Source organism: Mandrillus leucophaeus, unplaced genomic scaffold, assembly GCF_000951045.1.
Source record: "Mandrillus leucophaeus isolate KB7577 unplaced genomic scaffold, Mleu.le_1.0 Scaffold756, whole genome shotgun sequence".
NCBI classification, from domain to species: domain Eukaryota; kingdom Metazoa; phylum Chordata; class Mammalia; order Primates; family Cercopithecidae; genus Mandrillus; species Mandrillus leucophaeus.
The window spans coordinates 672,513-690,478 of NW_012108208.1; the positions used below are offsets into that span (position 1 = coordinate 672,513).

Consider the following 17,966-nt stretch of genomic DNA (forward strand, 5'->3'; position numbering starts at 1 on the left):
CCTCTCCTCTCCTCTCCTCTCCACTCCTCTCTCTTTATTGAGACAGAGCGTCACTCTGTCACCCGGGCTGGAGTGGGAGTGCAATGGCACAATCTCAGCTCACTGCAACCTCTGCCTCCTGGTCTCAAGCAATTCTCGTGCCTCAGCCTCCTGAGTAGTTGAGATTACAGGTGTGTGTCACCATATCCAGCTAATTTTTGTATTTTTAGTAGAGACGGGGTTTCACCATGTTGGTCATGCTGGTCTTGAATTCTGTTCTCAAGTGATCTGCCTGCCTTGGCCTCCCAAAGTGCTGGGATTACAGGTGTGAGCCACCGCACCTGGCCTGTTTTCCTAATTTATTTTCTACTTTATTGGCATAGCCTTGAGAGAGAAAGGTGTGATGTTCTGAATGCTATGCAAACAAAGTTTCTTGGGTCCTAATGTTTCCTCCAAAATCATATATTTCCTAAAATATGTAAAGTTTTAATCTAGTAGGCGAAGGCCAGCAATGTTGTGGTTTTGGCTGAAAGCATGAACACTAAAGGTTCTCACCCTCCATATCTGTGCATATTTGTACAGTGTGCGGGGTTGGTAGGAAGGGAGGAAGGTGTGAGTAGCAAGTGAGGTGGTAAGAGACAGAGGTGGAAGTGGGCATTTGAGTTATAAAGCAGGCATGAAGGAGATACAGCTGCTGAGGTGGTAACAATGAACATTTTTAGGTCACTATACCTCATTATATTTCAACTATTTGATGGAAGAGAAAGTTAAAGTCCTAAAATATAGGGGCTGGTATGTAAAATGAGTCTGTTTTTAGTGAGTCCGTGCAAAAAGTGGCATTAACTAAGAATCCAAATGAATTTATCAACTTCTAATGGAATTATTTATATATTTTTCTCAAATATTATCATTTCTTAAATTGTATTATATCATGCTATTGACCAGTTAATTGGATAGTGGTGATGTTTAGGAAGCTAGAAACTATTTTGATCAGATTGGTGACTAAAAACTATATGTGTTCTGACTACTTTTGGAAGACAATTCTCTGTGGGTCTCTTGTGTTTCTTCATGTTTTACAAGCAGAGACACTGACTGTCGTTGTTCCAGATCAGTAGTCAGCAAGGTTTGTGGCCCACAGGCCAAGTCTAGCCTATGACCAGTTTTTGTGTGGCTTGTGAGTTAAGAAAGTTTTTATATTTTTAAAGAGTTGTAAACCAAGAACAACAAAAACAATAAGAATGTCAAGGACAGTGAAGAGGAATACTTGGAGATTTGTTGTGGCCAGCATAGTCTAAAATATTTACTATCTGACCTTTTACAATAGAATTTTCCTCTGTTATAGATTATCTTTTCAAGCACATTTGCAGAGTAAACAGCCTTGGAAAATATATAGTATCTCCCCTTGGAATAAAAGGGCAGGTGTTACCTGGCCCATTTGCTTCTGCCCTGTGGGAATTGGGTGGCAGAGAGTCAGTGTGAAAACAATGGTATTGTGGCTACCACTACTGCCATGAGCAACAAACTGTCCTTTATCTCTGACTTAGGGGTCTCATATCTTCTGCCAGCATCCACTGGCAGGCTAACTTGTTAGACTGCGAGTAGAGTTAAAATGTCAGACCCTTCACAAATCTTGTTACCTACTTGAAGAGTTAATCTGGATTTGCAAAAGAAAGAGAAAAAGAAACCCACAGTAGACATTCATGAGTTATTCATTTATAACTATAGATTATTTACTTCACTAGAAATATGAGAGGGAAAAATATAAAGGATAAAAAGTGTATTAGGATGACATCTAGATCTTTTTAAGGTTACCTTGTATGATAAAGTTTTCTTGAATTGCTCACTGAAACAGAAAAAAAAAGAATTAGTCATCATTCTAAATATTAAGAGTAAAATAATCTTGAAGAAACTAAATTATATAAATAGTCTTTGTATGTAAAAAGTATAAAATGCTATGGTAAAGTAAAAACTATGCCAGTTTGAAATGCTTTTATAAAAAGATAGAAAAGCATATCATCAATATGTTATCAATTTTAAGAAATCTATTCCACAGATTGTTTACAATGTTAGAGAAGCACTTTTTTTGTCTCTACACCTCATGGGAACACTAAGATCCAGGTGTTTTAACATGTGGCACAGCCAACTGATCAGGAGCAGACTGCCATTGAAAAGATACTTTATTACTCACAGTTCCCCAAGAAGAGGCGGCACGCCATGTGATGAAGGGCCACATGGGGAAACACCAGTATAGGTTAGGAGGCAGAGGTTTCCATGGGAAGAAAAAGGTGAGGTAAGCAGGTTTGAGAGTGCCTAGTTTGAACAATATCAGTGAACTCAGGCATAGCGCTGTTCCTACTTGTTTGATATCTGGCCCTAGGGTAGTAGGATGGGGGGATAGTGGTCTGGAAGTAGTAAGAGTTTGATAAAGGAGGTAGTTGTGGGGTAAGGGCTCTGGGTTGGTTGGTTTACTTATGCAAGGTATGCTTGTTCATAAGACCTTTACTATCTCTAGGAATTGGTTAGCCCTGGGAGGAACAGTCTCTCCAGGATCAGCAAATAATAAAACATCAGAAAATTTAAAAAGGTGTGATTAATACATCAGGAAATCACTGTTGTCATAGCTAATAAAGATAAACATATATTCCATAAACATTGTCTTTTATTAATGCTATAGCCTTCACTCTTAAGTCATTCAAAAACATTAACTTATACATTTGATACTAAATTTATTAGTGTCAATTAGTTTGTTTGAAATGAGTACTTCTTTCCACATACTGTAGAAACAGTATGCTATTTATAAATTCCCAACTCTATTTTTGGTGATTGAGATAGGTCTTATTCACAAAGAAACTTCCTAAAGAGATCAGTTCAAAGGACAAGGGAGGACAAATGTCAGTAAATCTACATAGGTGTGAAAAAGACGGGAAGTGGTAGTAACATACTGTAAAGGTCACCAAACGTTGAAGTCAAGCCCAGGCACTGTGGTGACCTGGCCAGATGTGCGTGCACTCAAGGTGGTGCTGACATGCCAGCCCCCACCCCCGCCTCAGCCGCCTCTAGACTTTGGGCGCTGATGAGCATGAGAGGGAGGCCAAGGGGGGACTGAGGGCAGCTTGACATGGGCCTGTAGGCACCCCTTGGCACAAACAGTCTGGGTGCCATGGGCGCCATGGATGGTAGGTTGACGGCAACAGGAGGCAGACAGGCTCCTAGGTAGAAAGGGGCAAGTCCCTGGTGAAGCCCCACCATCAACTGAGGAATGGCCCGAAGCCTGGAGCCCAGGCTGCCAGCTCTGTGGACCAAAGTGAGAACTTATAGTGCTTTTTCCAGGCCCACCCATGGCCATCCATGGACCAATCAGCATGCACTTCCTTCCCTCTGGAGTCCATAAAAACCCCAGACTCTGCCAGACTTGGGCAGACAATGGATGATCTGCCTGTAGAAAGAAGCTACCCACTCTGGATCTCTTCTCTGCTGAGGGTTGCAGAGATGAGGGGAGGGGAGGGGAGGGGAGAGGATGACCTGCCTGCAGAGAACAGCTCCCCACTGTGGGTCTCCTTCCATCTGAGAGCTGAGTAGACATTGGGATGATCTGCCTATGGAGAGAAGCTACCCTCTGTGGGTCTCCTCTCGGCTGAGAGCTGAGCAGACATTGGGATGACTATCTGTGGAGAGGATCTACCCATTTTGTATCTCCTGAGAGCTGTACTGTTGCTCAATAAAGCACCTCTTTGCCTTGCTCATCCTCCAATTGTCTGTGTACCTCATTCTTCCTGGATTTGGGACAAGAGCTCAGGAACTGCCAAATGGCAGGACTAAGAGTTGTAACACAAACAGGGCTGACATGCCCCTTTGCCCCCAAATATACCCACTTGCCATGTTGCAAGCATGAGGAGAGAAGAGAGGAGAGAAGAGATGCGGCCCTTCAGGGAACCCAGACATAGAAGCTCCCTGAGCCAGGGCTGTGACACCCTCTGAGGGGCTCTGCGGCTCCTGGCATTTCCAAGCTTCTGGTTGCCACCGTGTTCCCTAGTGCTCACAGTGGAAGCTGCTTTCAGTACACCTGGTCCGGCTGCAGCCTCACAGGGAACCAGCACCCATGCTGGTGCCTGGAGATGCCTGCCCCATAGTGGCCAGCATGCCTGGCTGTGTGAAGTGGCCGGACCCTGTGCTTGCTCATTTATGTACCCCTCACCACTCTGTACCTGACTCATCTTTGGCAGGTGTGGGATCTGGGCTGGTAGTGCAAGCCAAGAGCAGCCTTCCAGGCTGAGTGAGCGGAATGAGCCCAGTGGGCCCAAGCAAAACTCAGGCAAAGGCGCCACCAACCACAGAGGTTCCAGCTGGCAAAGCAATGCCCCAAGAATCCTGTGACATTACTACCATTATTAGCAACAGTTCATATTTATTGAGTACTTATTATTGCCACTTCTAAAGGCTTTACACATATCATTAAATTTTCACAAAAACCTTGAGGTAGTTATTATCATAACCCTCATTTTGTAGATGAGAAAACTAAGGTAAAAAGAGTTTAAGTAATTTGCCTTATAAAATGATAAGGAGCTAGTATTTTCCCCCAGGCACTATACTTCCAGGTCCTAAACACTTTACTGTACTTGACTGCCTCTCATAGGTATTACAGTTATAGTTTTAAATTTATTCAGAAATACAGAGAGAAGTGCTAAAGCCGATAGACTTCTAGTTGCCTGACTCCTGGATAGCCTTGCTTCTAAATTTCAGCAAAAACTGGATCCAAGGGAAAAATCAGGGACAAACATAAAGGAGTTCTTCTCTTCCTTATACAATTTATAAACAAAATTTGACATTGTGAAAAGAGGAAATGAGCTCCAAATGAAGTCATTGCAACTTTATATCAAACAAGTTTTGTGTCCTGGCTTATACCCATGCTGGTGTCTTAGGTAGAACACTAAATTTCTCACCTTTTTGGAAAATTAAACTTTGAGGTGTTCTGAATGAAACCATAACAGCAAGGGCATGTGACGAAGGAAGCCCGTGTTTTGATACAGTGCTCAATCACCATGTCTGTTGCCACTCCACAAGCATGCAATGCTACCTAGAAAATAAAAACAGGCCTTAGCACTAAGTTCCCTCTTAACTCACAGTGCGATTTTCATGCCTTTTAAATAGTTCTCATTTGGCCATACCAAAGGACTACTTAGTTACACATATAAATTAATTAGGAAAACTAAGCAAGTTTGAAAGGTTACACATGGAATATTGCAAATAAAGCACAGGATTCATTCAATGGAAAATCTGATGCAATTTTAGTGTGGAAAAATTAACACAAGTGGATATCTAAACTATAGCATCATTCCAGGAACACTGGATTCGAAACGAGAATTTCGAGTCTATTACTCTGGTTGGCTGTGTAACCCTGAGCCACTTAAAATTTAGCTTCTTTGGGCCTTAATCTCTTCAACTATAAATGATGGTTAACAATACTGACATATCACAATGCTGTTGTAAAAATTAAATAAAAATGTATTTGAAAACACTTCCTCAAATGCCACATTAATATAATCCAATCAGGGCTGTATTAAAACTAATTGAGTCATATCATGTCATGCCTTTTAAGATGTTTTCACATAATAACAATCCTTAACATTGAATGATGAGTTACAGGAACTATTTTCAATGAGTTTATTTTAAAAGGATTGAATGAAATTATGAATTAGAATAATGAGTGGGGCTTCTATAACTCATAAAAATAACTCAAAATGATTTTTAAGTGTTTTTAAAACACATATCCTTAAGTATATCTATACTTACTACAATCTTACTACAAATGAGATAATTATGAAAATTCTTAGGCCAAATAAAGCCTAAATAGGACTCTGAATGAAAATCAGACGTAGGGATTCTAAAAGATGAATAACCTTTACTGGATTTTGGCAAAACAAACAAACAAAAAACACAACACCAAAAAACCCCTCACATCTCCATTTCATTCTGAACAGACATAAATTGTAATAAATTATAATCTTCCCTCACCAACTTCAGGGTAGGGAGGGGCCCTTAGGGTAAAGAGGAGATTTTCTGTAAATTTTAGAAAGTAATTTTTTTTTTTTTTTTTGGTGAGCTAGAGTTTTGCTCTTGTTGCCCAGGCTGGAGTGCGATGGCACAATCTCAGCTCACTGCAACCTCCGCCTCCCAGGTTCAAACGATTCTTCTGCCTCAGCCTCCCGAGTAGCTGGGATTGCAGCATGTGCCACCACGCCTGGCTAATTTTGTATTTTTAGTAGAGCTGGGGTTCCACCATGTTGGTCAGGCTGGTCTTGAACTCCCGACCTCAGCCTCCCAAAGTGCCGGGATTACAGCGTGAGCCACCGCACTCCGCGAACGTAAAATATTATAAGCCAGATGCCTCCTTTGAACTGGAAAGCTAAAAACAATACTCTATCAGGAAGAGGAAAGCAAGATCTCTGTTCTTTTTTATTTATTTATCTATTTATTTATTATTATACTCTAAGTTCTAGGGTACGTGTGCACAACGTGCAGGTTTGTTACGTATGTATACATGTGCCATGTTGGTGTGCTGCACCCATTGATCTCTGTTCTTAATTGTCCTCCTGAATTCCTCCTCCTCCTTCTAGACTTACATGAGCCACATAGAAGTCAACAATCTCCATGTTGCTGTCATCCCACCTTTCCTGTTTCACTCTGAAAACAGCCTAGGAAGGCTGGTATCCAGTAAAGGCACCAACAACTACAGGGAATTGGGAAAGTAAATAATCTTGATTTCTCATATGCTCCTTTTGGTCAGCTTTTTCGAGTAAAAAACAGGCTAATCCTTATTTTCATGACTAGTTGGAGAAAAATTTCATAGTAAAAATTATAGACACATCTTCCCCTGGAAGGAAAGCAAACTGACATTTACTGAGTGTTTATGTGCTGGCATTATGCTATGTGGGGTGATGGCACTCAGAACTATACTCACAACATCCCTGAAAGACTTTATTATCTCCAGTTTAGATGTGAGGAAATGAAGTCTTGGGAAATTAAGAACTTGCCCACAACAAAACAGCTACTGAGGGGCAGGAGACTGACCTCAAAGCCTGACCCCATGCATCAGACAGCTTCTCTACAAAACCCTGTTCAGGCTCCAAGCAAAAAGGAGTTTAGACAATTTACTTTTATAAGTCTCTCTTTACTTAGGTTCACATTCCTTTCACTACATGCAAAAAAGTGAGTTTATTTCCTTCATTTAAAGAAAATAAGTAACTTGAATAAGTATTTACCCAATAGTTTATAGATAATGTAGTAATTGTCTACTCATAAAAGGTTTTACTGCATCACATACTCCTAGTTTTCACTGTTATCAAATGAAACTCAGAAATAACAGGCAAATAATGAAGAGAGATATAGACCAAAAAAACCAATTGCTATGGAAATTTATCATACAATAAAGGTGGTATTTCAAACCAGAGAGAAAAGGTGGACTTTTTAAAAATAAGTAATGTTTGGTTAACCAGATAGCCATATAAAAAACTAAAAATTAGATCTTTTCCTGTCATCACACATGGGAAATAAATTTTGAATGCATAAGAGATTTAAAATGCAATAAATATGAGTAAATTCCTGCACAACCAAGGGGAATGGGATGTAATTCCTAACTAAGCTAAAAATCTACGTGCAATAAGGGGTAAGGTTAATAAATCTGACAAGATAAAATTTATTTTTATTTATTTATTTTTGAGATGCAGTTTTGCTCTTGTCACCCAGGCTGGAGTGCAATGGTGTGATCTCGACTCCCTGCAACCTCTGCCTCCCGAGTTCAAGCAATTCTCCTGCCTCAGCCTCCCAAGTAGCTGGGATTACAGGTGCCTGCCACCACACCCAGCTATTTTTTGTATTTTTAGTAGAGACGAGCAGAAAACCAAACCATAAGTAAAAAGACAAATGACAAAGTAGGGAAAAGACTGACAACTTAAAACACAAACAAAGATTTATATCCTTAATATATAACACACTTCTAAAAAGAAAGAAAAAGCCCAATAAAGTGAGAGTAAAATGAGCAAGAGATGTGAACACACATACAAAAACAAGCAAAGAGTCCTTAAACAAAAACTGGTCAATATTGCTCCAAGTAAGAGAAATAACTGTTAATTTTTTTTTAACAAAGAGCCAAAATTTAAACTCAATCTGTCTGACTTCAAACCAAACTTCTTTTTTTAGTTCTCTATGCTCTATTTACTCTTTTCTTTAGATATGGGAAGTAAACAGGAAGTCACTGACTGGACTTCTAGACCCCGCTCCCACATTAACTTGCTAGGTGACTCTTGTTTTCTGGTAGCCTCAAATTCTCCATCTGTAAAAGCAGAAGGTTGAACTGAATGATCTCTGAACTTGCCCCAGTCCAATCATTCTCTCTGGCGTTGCTTTTCGAAGAAGGATTCTTAACTATAGATACCTTAGACAGAGAAGCAGGCTAGTCCCACCTGTGCACTCTTGTTCCCCTCTTTTAAAACTTTCATACAACAATATTATAGGTAATCAGCTTTAAAATTCAAATAATAGGTAACTGCTAAAAGGTAAGCAATTATATTAAAAGCCCCTTTTTTGTACACACTGCCACACCCCTAAAAGAAAATCTGTGTACCAAAGTCAATGCTGTTCAATTCATTGGTTTACTTCCTGAAAATCTGTTTTTCTATATGATGAATGTATATTGATATCTCTTGATTTGTAAATATTAGACATTATTTATTATCTTTCTACTAGGAGAAAAGACCTTTTGGCTTTTTATGCACATTTATACACTATCTTCCCTTTTCCCATCTTTTCTCATCGCTTTGTATATACTGTTCACGGCCGAGGGAAGAGTGCTGGATATCTGCTTGTTTTTTTAACATTCAAGTCGTTCCCTGCCCAAAAGCTCTGTAAAATGCTCTACAATATAATTTTCCACTGTTTGAAAACTTTCAAATAATTGGTCAGCTCCATTTTTCTTTCCTAGAGACATCTTTCCTGGGCTTTCTGATGTTTTACTAAAATATGGACTCAATGCTTTCTAGGCCTGTTGCCCAGCTCTTGCCCTAAGACTTCCGTCTCCCGTGATGCTAAAAAATTTTCTCTTGTATTGGATACCACTTAATCCTTTTTCTCATTTACTTTCTATTTTAATGAAGCACATTATCTAGTAGCTTGCTGAAAAGGGGTACGCACAATTTCCATTTTACTGAGACCTTGACTGTTGAATTTTTATTTATTTTACTTTTTTACTAGATTGATGGATTAGCTAGGTATAGAATTTGAGATTAGAAATTTTCTATTGGAATTTTCGAGGTGCTGTTTCACTGTCATCGAGCCTTCCACACTACTATTAAGAAGTGTGATAGCATTTTGATTATCAATTATTGTATATCACTATTTTTTTTTCCCTCTGTGGAAACAGTTGGGAAAATCTGTTCACCCTTGGTGTTCTGAAATTTCACAATGTGCCTTGGCTTAGGCTATTTTGTAAGTTAACTTTATCAAGAGAAACGCATTCTTAATTATTAACACATTTTCCTATATTTTCTTTGATGTATTCCTCCCCACCATTTACCAGTTTTCTTTTTCTGGTCCTGCTATTACTGAGGTATTTGATTCCTGGACTAAATCTCTAATTAAAAAATTTGCTTCTTTCCAGTTTCATTTTTTCTTCTTTTTTTTTTTTTCAAGTGGTATCCTATATTTCTTTTAAAAAAATACATTATCTCTTAATTTTTAATTTGTTTTCAATTTTGGCTAACATACTTTTATTTTTCAAGACATCCTTTCTTTTTCTCTGATCATTCACTCTTTTTCTATTATATCCTTATTTCACTAATGTATTATCTTCTCTTGTCTCTCCTTGACTAAGACCCTTTATCATGTTTGTTGCTTTGGTCTTGGTATGGTTTGACTATGTCCCCACCCAAATCTCATCTTGAATTGTAGCTCCCATATTTCCCACATGTCATGGAAGGGACCCAGTGGGAGGTAACTGAATGATGGGGGTGGATCTTTCCCATGCTGTTCTCATGATAGTGAATAAATCTCATGAAATCTGATGGTTTTATAAAGGGGAGCTCCCCCGCACATGCACTTGTCTGCTGCCATGTAAGAAATGACTTTGCTCTTCATTCGCCTTCCTCTATGATTGTGAGGCCTCCCTAGCCATGTAGAACTGTGAATCAATTAAACCTCTTTCCTTTATAAATTACTCAGTCTTGGGTATGTCTTTATTAGCAGTGTGTGAACAGACTAATACAGGTCTCTATCTTCCATTTTGGAAGTTTTCCATGTTTGGTATTCCTTTAGCTGTTCATATTAAAGAATAAACCACTAAAAAGTTGATTGGAAGTTCTGAATGAAAGCGTAAGGCTTTGAAAACTGGTGGGCTTCACTAGTGACTGGGTGATCAAAAAGCCTGGACAGGTGCCTTTTTTTTTTTTTTTTTTAAATTATAGCTGCAGTATCTGTAGTTCTTTTCTCTGGGGATAGTTCTGCTTCTACAGAGGGGAATCTTTTAATCCTGATGATTGTGGAAATGATCCTGTTTCTGTGGTTCTGGAATTAGAAGGCAGATGGGTAGGGAAGAGATCTATCTGTCAGTATGCAGATTCTCATTTAATTCTTATTCTTGGTATGGCACATCACCGTTGCCCTTCTCTATGCCTATCTCTATACTTGGTGCCTCTCTGGTTCAGTTTCTTCATAGAATAAACTTCCTGTCTCTCTTAGTAGCTGGGGAGAGGTAGTTTCTTGTTTACACAAGATGAGAGCAGGAATCTTGTCTCTAAATAATATTTTTAATTAAACATGATTTCAGTCCCTCCCTATTCATTTCCTCTGAGGTTTCACATGTCCTGAATTCCTAAACTTTTCTGGGATTCTGTGGGAGCAAAGTGGTTTGCATCCTGACAGCCTTCTTGCCACTCCATCTGGCATGCATTTCAACTTTATCTTCCTTCTCTTCTACTCAATAGCTTACCATTTTTCTTCAATCTGCTTTTCACCTTCTTACTTCATATTGTAATTCAAGTTATAGAATGTTGAATATAGCTACATCATAGATAGAGTTTGATTTTTCTGATTCTTGTTCTTATTTAGGGATCTGAAAGTTTTCGGGGAGAAGTGGGGTTGAAATACCTCTATCTGCTATTTTCATCTCAGAAGTCCTCTATTTTGCCTTAATGATTTTTAGAAAGCGTGCCTGCAGGATATATAATTTCTCAAGGTCCTTATCTTTTAAAACAAGGATTATATAATTACTCATCAAAAATGTTACGAAGTGCAGTCTATAATTGCATGCTTCTTTTAATTGTACACTAACCTACATGAATAGAAATGAGCTTATAATTAAGTAGTCAGCACTTATGAGTCATAAACAATAATTAAAAATTATGTTGTGGGCAAAATAGCAAAAAGCAAATACCAATAACTAGAAAATAAAACTGTTTTTTGAGATTTTCATATACATGTTGATGAATAGAAAGGATTCACCAATACTGTTAGAAATCAGTACCTTATCATCTGGTTGAAATGACTGTTTGTTATTGTTGAAATTTTCCAACTAAACATGTTGGTGGCAGGCTGTTTAGCCTTCATATAGTTTTTGTTTTTAATGCAAAATGAGCATTTTTCCATAGTCATGGCCCTTTATGTAATACTATTTGCAAATAAATATTTGTAATATTGTTTGAGAGCATGAGTATTAATACACATATTATAAAACTTAATAATTTAAAAAGACTTAGTTGTTTCTAAGTCTTAAAATTCCTTCATTAAAATCTTGTTTATACTATTAATTTTTTTATCTAAAGAAAAATCGTAAATGAAAAAAATAAAGCATTTACTAAGCAAAGATAAATGCTAACTAAGTCTTTACTGAAATATCACAAAACCATGAATTTATGCAGTTTTAATGCATTTCTAATATCTGGTTATTCTGCTTTCTTCTCTAGCCACACTATTTTTTAAATTTGTGTGTGTGTATTTTACTGAACAGCCACACTAGTTTTACTGGAATGCATTTAACACAGGAGTTAGAACCTCTGAAGCATTTAGTCTGATTTACCTAGTGACAATACCTCAATTACTCTCCTAGGCAAATTATTTTCTTCAGAGTGAATCTACTTTTAATTTAACCTTCTAAGCAATTTTAATCCATTTTCTATACACCTTGACAAGGGTAATTATGAAAGGAAAAAAGTCATTACAGATGTATTACGAAATGTAGAGAAAAATTTCACTTCCAAAGAGACAGATACATTTTTAGTTGGCATTAGTAAATTATACACTTGGAAGTTACAAGAATATACTAGAGTGATTTTGTATCTGTAAGTCATGAAGGGCCAAGAGACAGATGGACCAGACATAGGCTGGAAATTCCATGCTTTGTGAGGTAAATAAATGTGTAGCAGTAGACATTTACTTGCTACCACTCTGTCTGGTGTACTAGTAATACCTGGACTGGTTTAATGGCTTGTTTCATGGGAGAAGCTCTAAACTTTACCTCAACATTTATGTAAAGTTAAAGCTGCACAGGTATATTTTTAATTTGAATTTTCTAGATTACATGTCTACATTTTCCTGAATTTCCTTATTAATAGCCAGGCTTATACAGACAGAAGTAAACTGTAGATCATGTCTACAAAGGAAACCAATAGCATACTTTTTAGGTTGAAAAAAAATTACAATAAACCCCCAAATTTGCAGTAGTCAATATTTAAGAAGTAAACTTCACTGGGTAAAAATCAGAAATACTATAAAAGGTCTGAATTACTTAAGTTGATAAAAGTTCTACCTAGACAACCCCATGTTTATATGAACACATGTAATTAGAAAGGATGTCAGTAAGAACCTTCCTGGAAAGTGGTTTGGCAAATGCATCAAAATTCTTAAAGGATGCACAAAATATCCATAATAGTAATAATTGCATTATAACAATGAGAAAATAAAAGTATGATTAAAAAGGTAAAAGACTGTATTCAGTCAATGCAGGATCTATGTAGTATGGTCTTTACAATGTTCATATATGTGTAAAATATGCATTTATATGTGTGCATAAATATATAAACACTAAAGATTTTTGATAGTATTTATCACTTGATAATAGGCATATAGGTTATTTCTTCTTTATATTATATATTTTTCTGTATTACTATCAAAATGTATATTCCTATCAAAATCAGAAAAAAAATTATTTAAAGCAAATAGAAATAGCAGCAACACTAACATGTTCATAAAACTCAAATTCTACAAGAAAGAATAAAACCCTGGGGTTTAATGCTCAGGCAGAAATACATATCTTAGGGATTTTTCATAATATCAAATAATAACAATTGGATCCAAAGGTTTAGAAACACGATCAATATACTTTCTCTCTTGGAATCTGAAAATACATGTAAATATAAAATCTTAGCTAAAAAACATCACAAGGAAATGCTTGTATTTAGAGATTACTAACAAGTTATTTTTCTTTTCTTTTCTTCTTTTTTCTTTTCCTTCATTGTCTTCTAGAAATGCAGAATAAACCAAGGCAAGTCATGTTCATCAGAATCAATTACTCAATTATTAACCAGTTTTAAGCACCTGCTACTGGGGATTCTGTAGTGAAGAAAATAAAGTTCTGGTCTGATAGAGGAGCCAATGTTATCTCTATTATGTAATGACGAAGTGCTATGAATAAAATAATATTCATTAGTATGCTATATTTCATAGATAATATAAGTATACAAAATTATAGATTTATTTGTTTAGCAAAGAACACAAAATTATCTTTATTATTTACTCTAAGGCATGTAATTTTTCTTATTTAGCTAATTAAAGAAATTGAAATTACTTGATTACTTACTCCAATATTAAACATCCCAGTAAAATATTCCATATTTGCTTGAATGAACCAAATGTTGCTTAAACCCAGTTCATCACTTCTCTTCTTAGCACGAATTAATGATAATTCCTTGTTTTCTATTAATGTAACCTAGATTTTACCCAGAAAACAATAGTATATTTAGTAACATAACTCAGACATTAGGCAAAGCATTATTACTATCTTTCATAGCTTTAATAATGTAGAACATATGATATTGAGCCTCTATTCTGTGGCAGGAAGTATGTCACATAATCTGGTACAGAAAGGAAAAATTAAAGGTCCTTGAACTATTCTTATAGCATAGTGATATAAGTGAAACAAGCAATAATGATACAGTGTAGGCCAGGTGTGGTGGCTCACGCTGTAATCCCAACACTTTGGGAGGCCGAGGCAGGCAGATCACTTGAGGTCAGGAATTCTAGACTGGCCTGGCCAATATGGTGAAACTCTGTCTCTACTAAAAATACAAAAATTAGCTGGGTGCAGTAGTGTGCGCCTGTAGTCCCAGTTATTCGGGAGGCAGAGGCAGGATAATCTCTTAAACTCGGGAAGCAGAGGTTACAGTGAGCTGAGATCGCACCACAGTACTCCAGCCTGGGTGTCGCAGGGAGAATCTGTCTCAAAAAAAAACCAGCAAAAAAACAAAAACAAAACCAAAACCAAAAACAAAACCAACCAACCAAACAAAGAAACAGAAAAAACAAAAACAAAACATCAAAAAATAATAATAATACAGTGTGATAAGCGTTAAATGAAAGACAGACAATGTCGACGGGAGCACTCAAACTTGATGACTATTTTCATGGGGAAGTAACATATTAACTGAGGCCTAAAAAATGAATACAAATCAGTTGGGGGAATGGAAGAGTATTTTAGGGAGAGAAACACACATGAAGGCCCAAGATGATAAAGAATATGGCGTGTTTGAAGAACTGAGAAAATTGGTACACAATTTCCAGGGCACAGTCTGTAATGTATGGTATGGATTGGTGGGAGCAAGGCCAGAGGGCAGAGAAACCAGTTAGGAGCCTCCAGTGATAATCTAGGCAGAGAAGATGGTTTGAATGGAGAAAAATGAAAAGAATTAAGTCACTTTCATCACAATCATTCCTAGTTCTTATTTTGTTCTTATGCTTGTCTGTAAGAAAAAATCTGTTTAAAAAACCTGATACTTGATATGAAAGGCTTTCCTGACTCTATTCTAGACAAGATTACTCATTCTTGGTTCCAACCTTTCTAAGCTTCCAGAAATATTAATAAGGGGAAAATATATTACATCCCTGACTCGGCTTCTCAGAATTTTACTCTGTGAGCTCTCTTCCTCCTACTCAATGACAAAATTGTTGCTTTACTTAATAATAAAACAAACACCTGCCTCTTCTCCCAGGATTCCTTATTTATTTTCCTGTTTATTCTCTAAGCAAAGAAAAATAAAAGAATGCTGTTCCCTGTCCCCTTGTCATCATTCTGTTACATGTTATTCTGGCCAGTCTATTAATTCTTCCACATTTTTTTTCTCCCGGAAGTATTCACTATAATTAGTTCACACCTTCCAGAGGGCTCACAGCAAAGACTCTGTTGCAGTTGAGTTTGTATTAAAAACAAAACAAAACAAAAACAAAAATAAACAGACTTTTATGCTACAAAGTGGTCACAGTGAGGAACTGATTTAACATGGCAGAGGACTAAAATCAGCAAAAAATTCTAAGAAATTGTGGCAATGATTGAATACATTATGATATATTTACTTGAAAATATATTTGGTACTCTCTGAAATATGATGATATGTAAAACTATTAGCAATAGGGAAAAACATTTATGATACAATATTGAGTGAAAGCAAGGGACAAATTTTGTTTGCATCTTTAAAATTTGCAACAATAAGCATCCATATGGACAATGACTTAATGAGAAAAAGAAAAGCAAAGCATTTTGATGGATCAGGTATTGTAGGTTTGGGTTTTTTTTTTTCCTTAAAAAATTTTGCTATTGTTATAATTTCAATGCAATGCATCTAAATCAAGATACCAAAAGAACATGCTCAGCAAGTTTCAGAGGTCAGTATTTCCATTTAAAATTATGTTGAAAATTAAACTAGTTGAATCATAATTATTTTATTTAGCAATAAAATAGCTATTTCTTTGAAAAATTACTTAAACCTATAAACCTCTTAAAAATTGATAACTGTTTTATGATCTTACTTTACTTTTTTTTCCTTAAGATTCTGAGTCTTGGAAGTTTATTTGAAAGAAAAGACAATGCCTGTGCCACATATTTGACTTGGGTGATTAGAAACCCCAGAGATAAACCAAATGTGGCTAACTGAACTGTATAGTTTTTAAATATTTCCTTTTATCTCTTATTCTGGCTTTACCTGACATGATGGCAGCATGTGAGCAAGGACAATTCCAACATGGCCCTGAAAAAGTCAGTGAGATAAACAAGTTAGCTTTGGTCCCCACAGCTTTTCCTCATTCTGAAACCACAATCTTGCCAAATAAAAATGTGACCCTCAATATAATATAGAAAAGTCTCATAATCTTAGAAAGACTAAAAAAGATGAAAGGAGAGATATAATACCCCACCGCTGCAGAAATCCACAATTCTGTCACCAGGTTTGGCCTGATTTGTTACCACATAGACAAGGTTGTTCAACTGTTGCTGCTTCCTCAAAGCTCGATCACTGGACATTTTACCTGAGAAAGACAAGACATAAAGAACACAAAACATTATATATTTTGAGGGAACAAGAAGACACACTTAAAATAGGCTACCAGCATAGAGGAGGAGGAAGGGGGGGAGCATACACACACATACATACATATAAAAGAATAAATGATGAATTCCATATAACAGACTATGAGGACTAGAGGACTAGAACCTGAGATGAACTTTATTTTTGCTTGTTTTACTTTTATGTCTATTCAACATTTCTTTCAATAGCCATTGAAAGAAAATCTATGGGGAAAAATATGTCTTTTAAAGCATGGAAATAATAACTGAAACACTAAATTTAGGGTCATAAACCAAGTATCCAATAAATGTTGGCAGAATGGAAAAAATAACAGTAATTGTCTTCTCCCTTTATCTTTTTTCAGAGACATATTTTAAAGAGTACCTAATTTCAACACATTGCTTAATCTCCTTATAGAGAGATCCATAATCAGTAAAAATATTTTTATTGCTTAATTGACACATCCTTGAACTCTTGATTCTTCTGTGTAGGACACTGGGAAACCTTGAAACATAGGTGTTGCATTGTCTGAAATAAATAAATGGTTATTGTATTTAGAGAGAAATTAGATTTTCTGTTTTCTGCTTTGAAGCTTCTTTTCCTCGTGAGTCAGACATAGAAATATAATGCAATTAGAGATTCAAGATAGGGCATTTCCAAGTATGAAATGCCTGGGGCCCCACAACATAAAAACATCTTAACTTTCCTTTCAAAATCGCTAGTCAAGTCCATGAAAATATCTTCAGAAGAATGAATGAAATTATTTGTTTTTACATATTTCAAGTGCATTCTTTACAAAAGCAAAATTTAGAAAATGTAAGACACCAGATTGCCATGATATAGATAAAAGGGAAAATCCAGATAATCTTTTTGGTTTGATAAAAAATTAAACATACTAAGTTTCCTTGCTCCTTTTTCCCAGAAAAATGGCATGATCTTTTTCTTTTCTTCTCTTTTCTGTTTTCCTTCTCTCTTATGTTACTAAGTTAAAAAGCACAGGAAAATATTATTTTAGGAAAGATTTTTAAATGTAAATAAATTTATATAAGACAAATTTATGGTATCATAATTCAGAGATAACATTTCATGTATATGTATGGTTACTTTCAGTTATATTCATAAATTTTATGTGTTCTAGCATATAAGAAATATTTATAGCATCATAATTCAGAGAACATTTTATGTATATATACGGTTACTTTCAGTTACATTCATAAATTTTATGTGCTCTAGCTAGGTATAAAATATAAAATGTTATATTACAAAATATGAAATATTATATTATTATTAATATAGAGAACATTTTATGTATATATACGGTTACTTTCAGTTACATTCATAAATTTTATGTGCTCTAGCTAGGTATAAAATATAAAATGTTATATTACA

At 36.1% G+C, this 17,966-nt stretch overlaps 1 protein-coding gene and 1 long non-coding RNA gene across 2 annotated transcripts in view; one reads left to right on the forward strand and one right to left on the reverse strand.

Moving 5' to 3' along the window:
* Positions 1 to 17,966, reverse strand: part of GSTCD (glutathione S-transferase, C-terminal domain containing) — a 142,935-nt gene that overhangs the window by 6,287 nt on the left and 118,682 nt on the right. The window contains exons 6-10 of the mRNA XM_011966321.1: positions 16,424 to 16,539; positions 16,218 to 16,262; positions 13,823 to 13,951; positions 4,920 to 5,053; positions 1,792 to 1,822 (exon numbers count right to left, since the gene is read on the reverse strand). Of these exons, the coding sequence (XP_011821711.1) occupies positions 1,792 to 1,822; positions 4,920 to 5,053; positions 13,823 to 13,951; positions 16,218 to 16,262; positions 16,424 to 16,539 (455 nt within the window). The remainder of the gene's footprint in view (positions 1 to 1,791; positions 1,823 to 4,919; positions 5,054 to 13,822; positions 13,952 to 16,217; positions 16,263 to 16,423; positions 16,540 to 17,966) is intronic.
* The window catches only part of LOC105529224, a 12,209-nt gene continuing 6,696 nt past the window's right edge, over positions 12,454 to 17,966 (forward strand). Inside the window, exons 1-2 of the long non-coding RNA XR_001004476.1 lie at positions 12,454 to 12,513; positions 16,065 to 16,127. This is a non-coding gene — a long non-coding RNA (uncharacterized LOC105529224). The remainder of the gene's footprint in view (positions 12,514 to 16,064; positions 16,128 to 17,966) is intronic.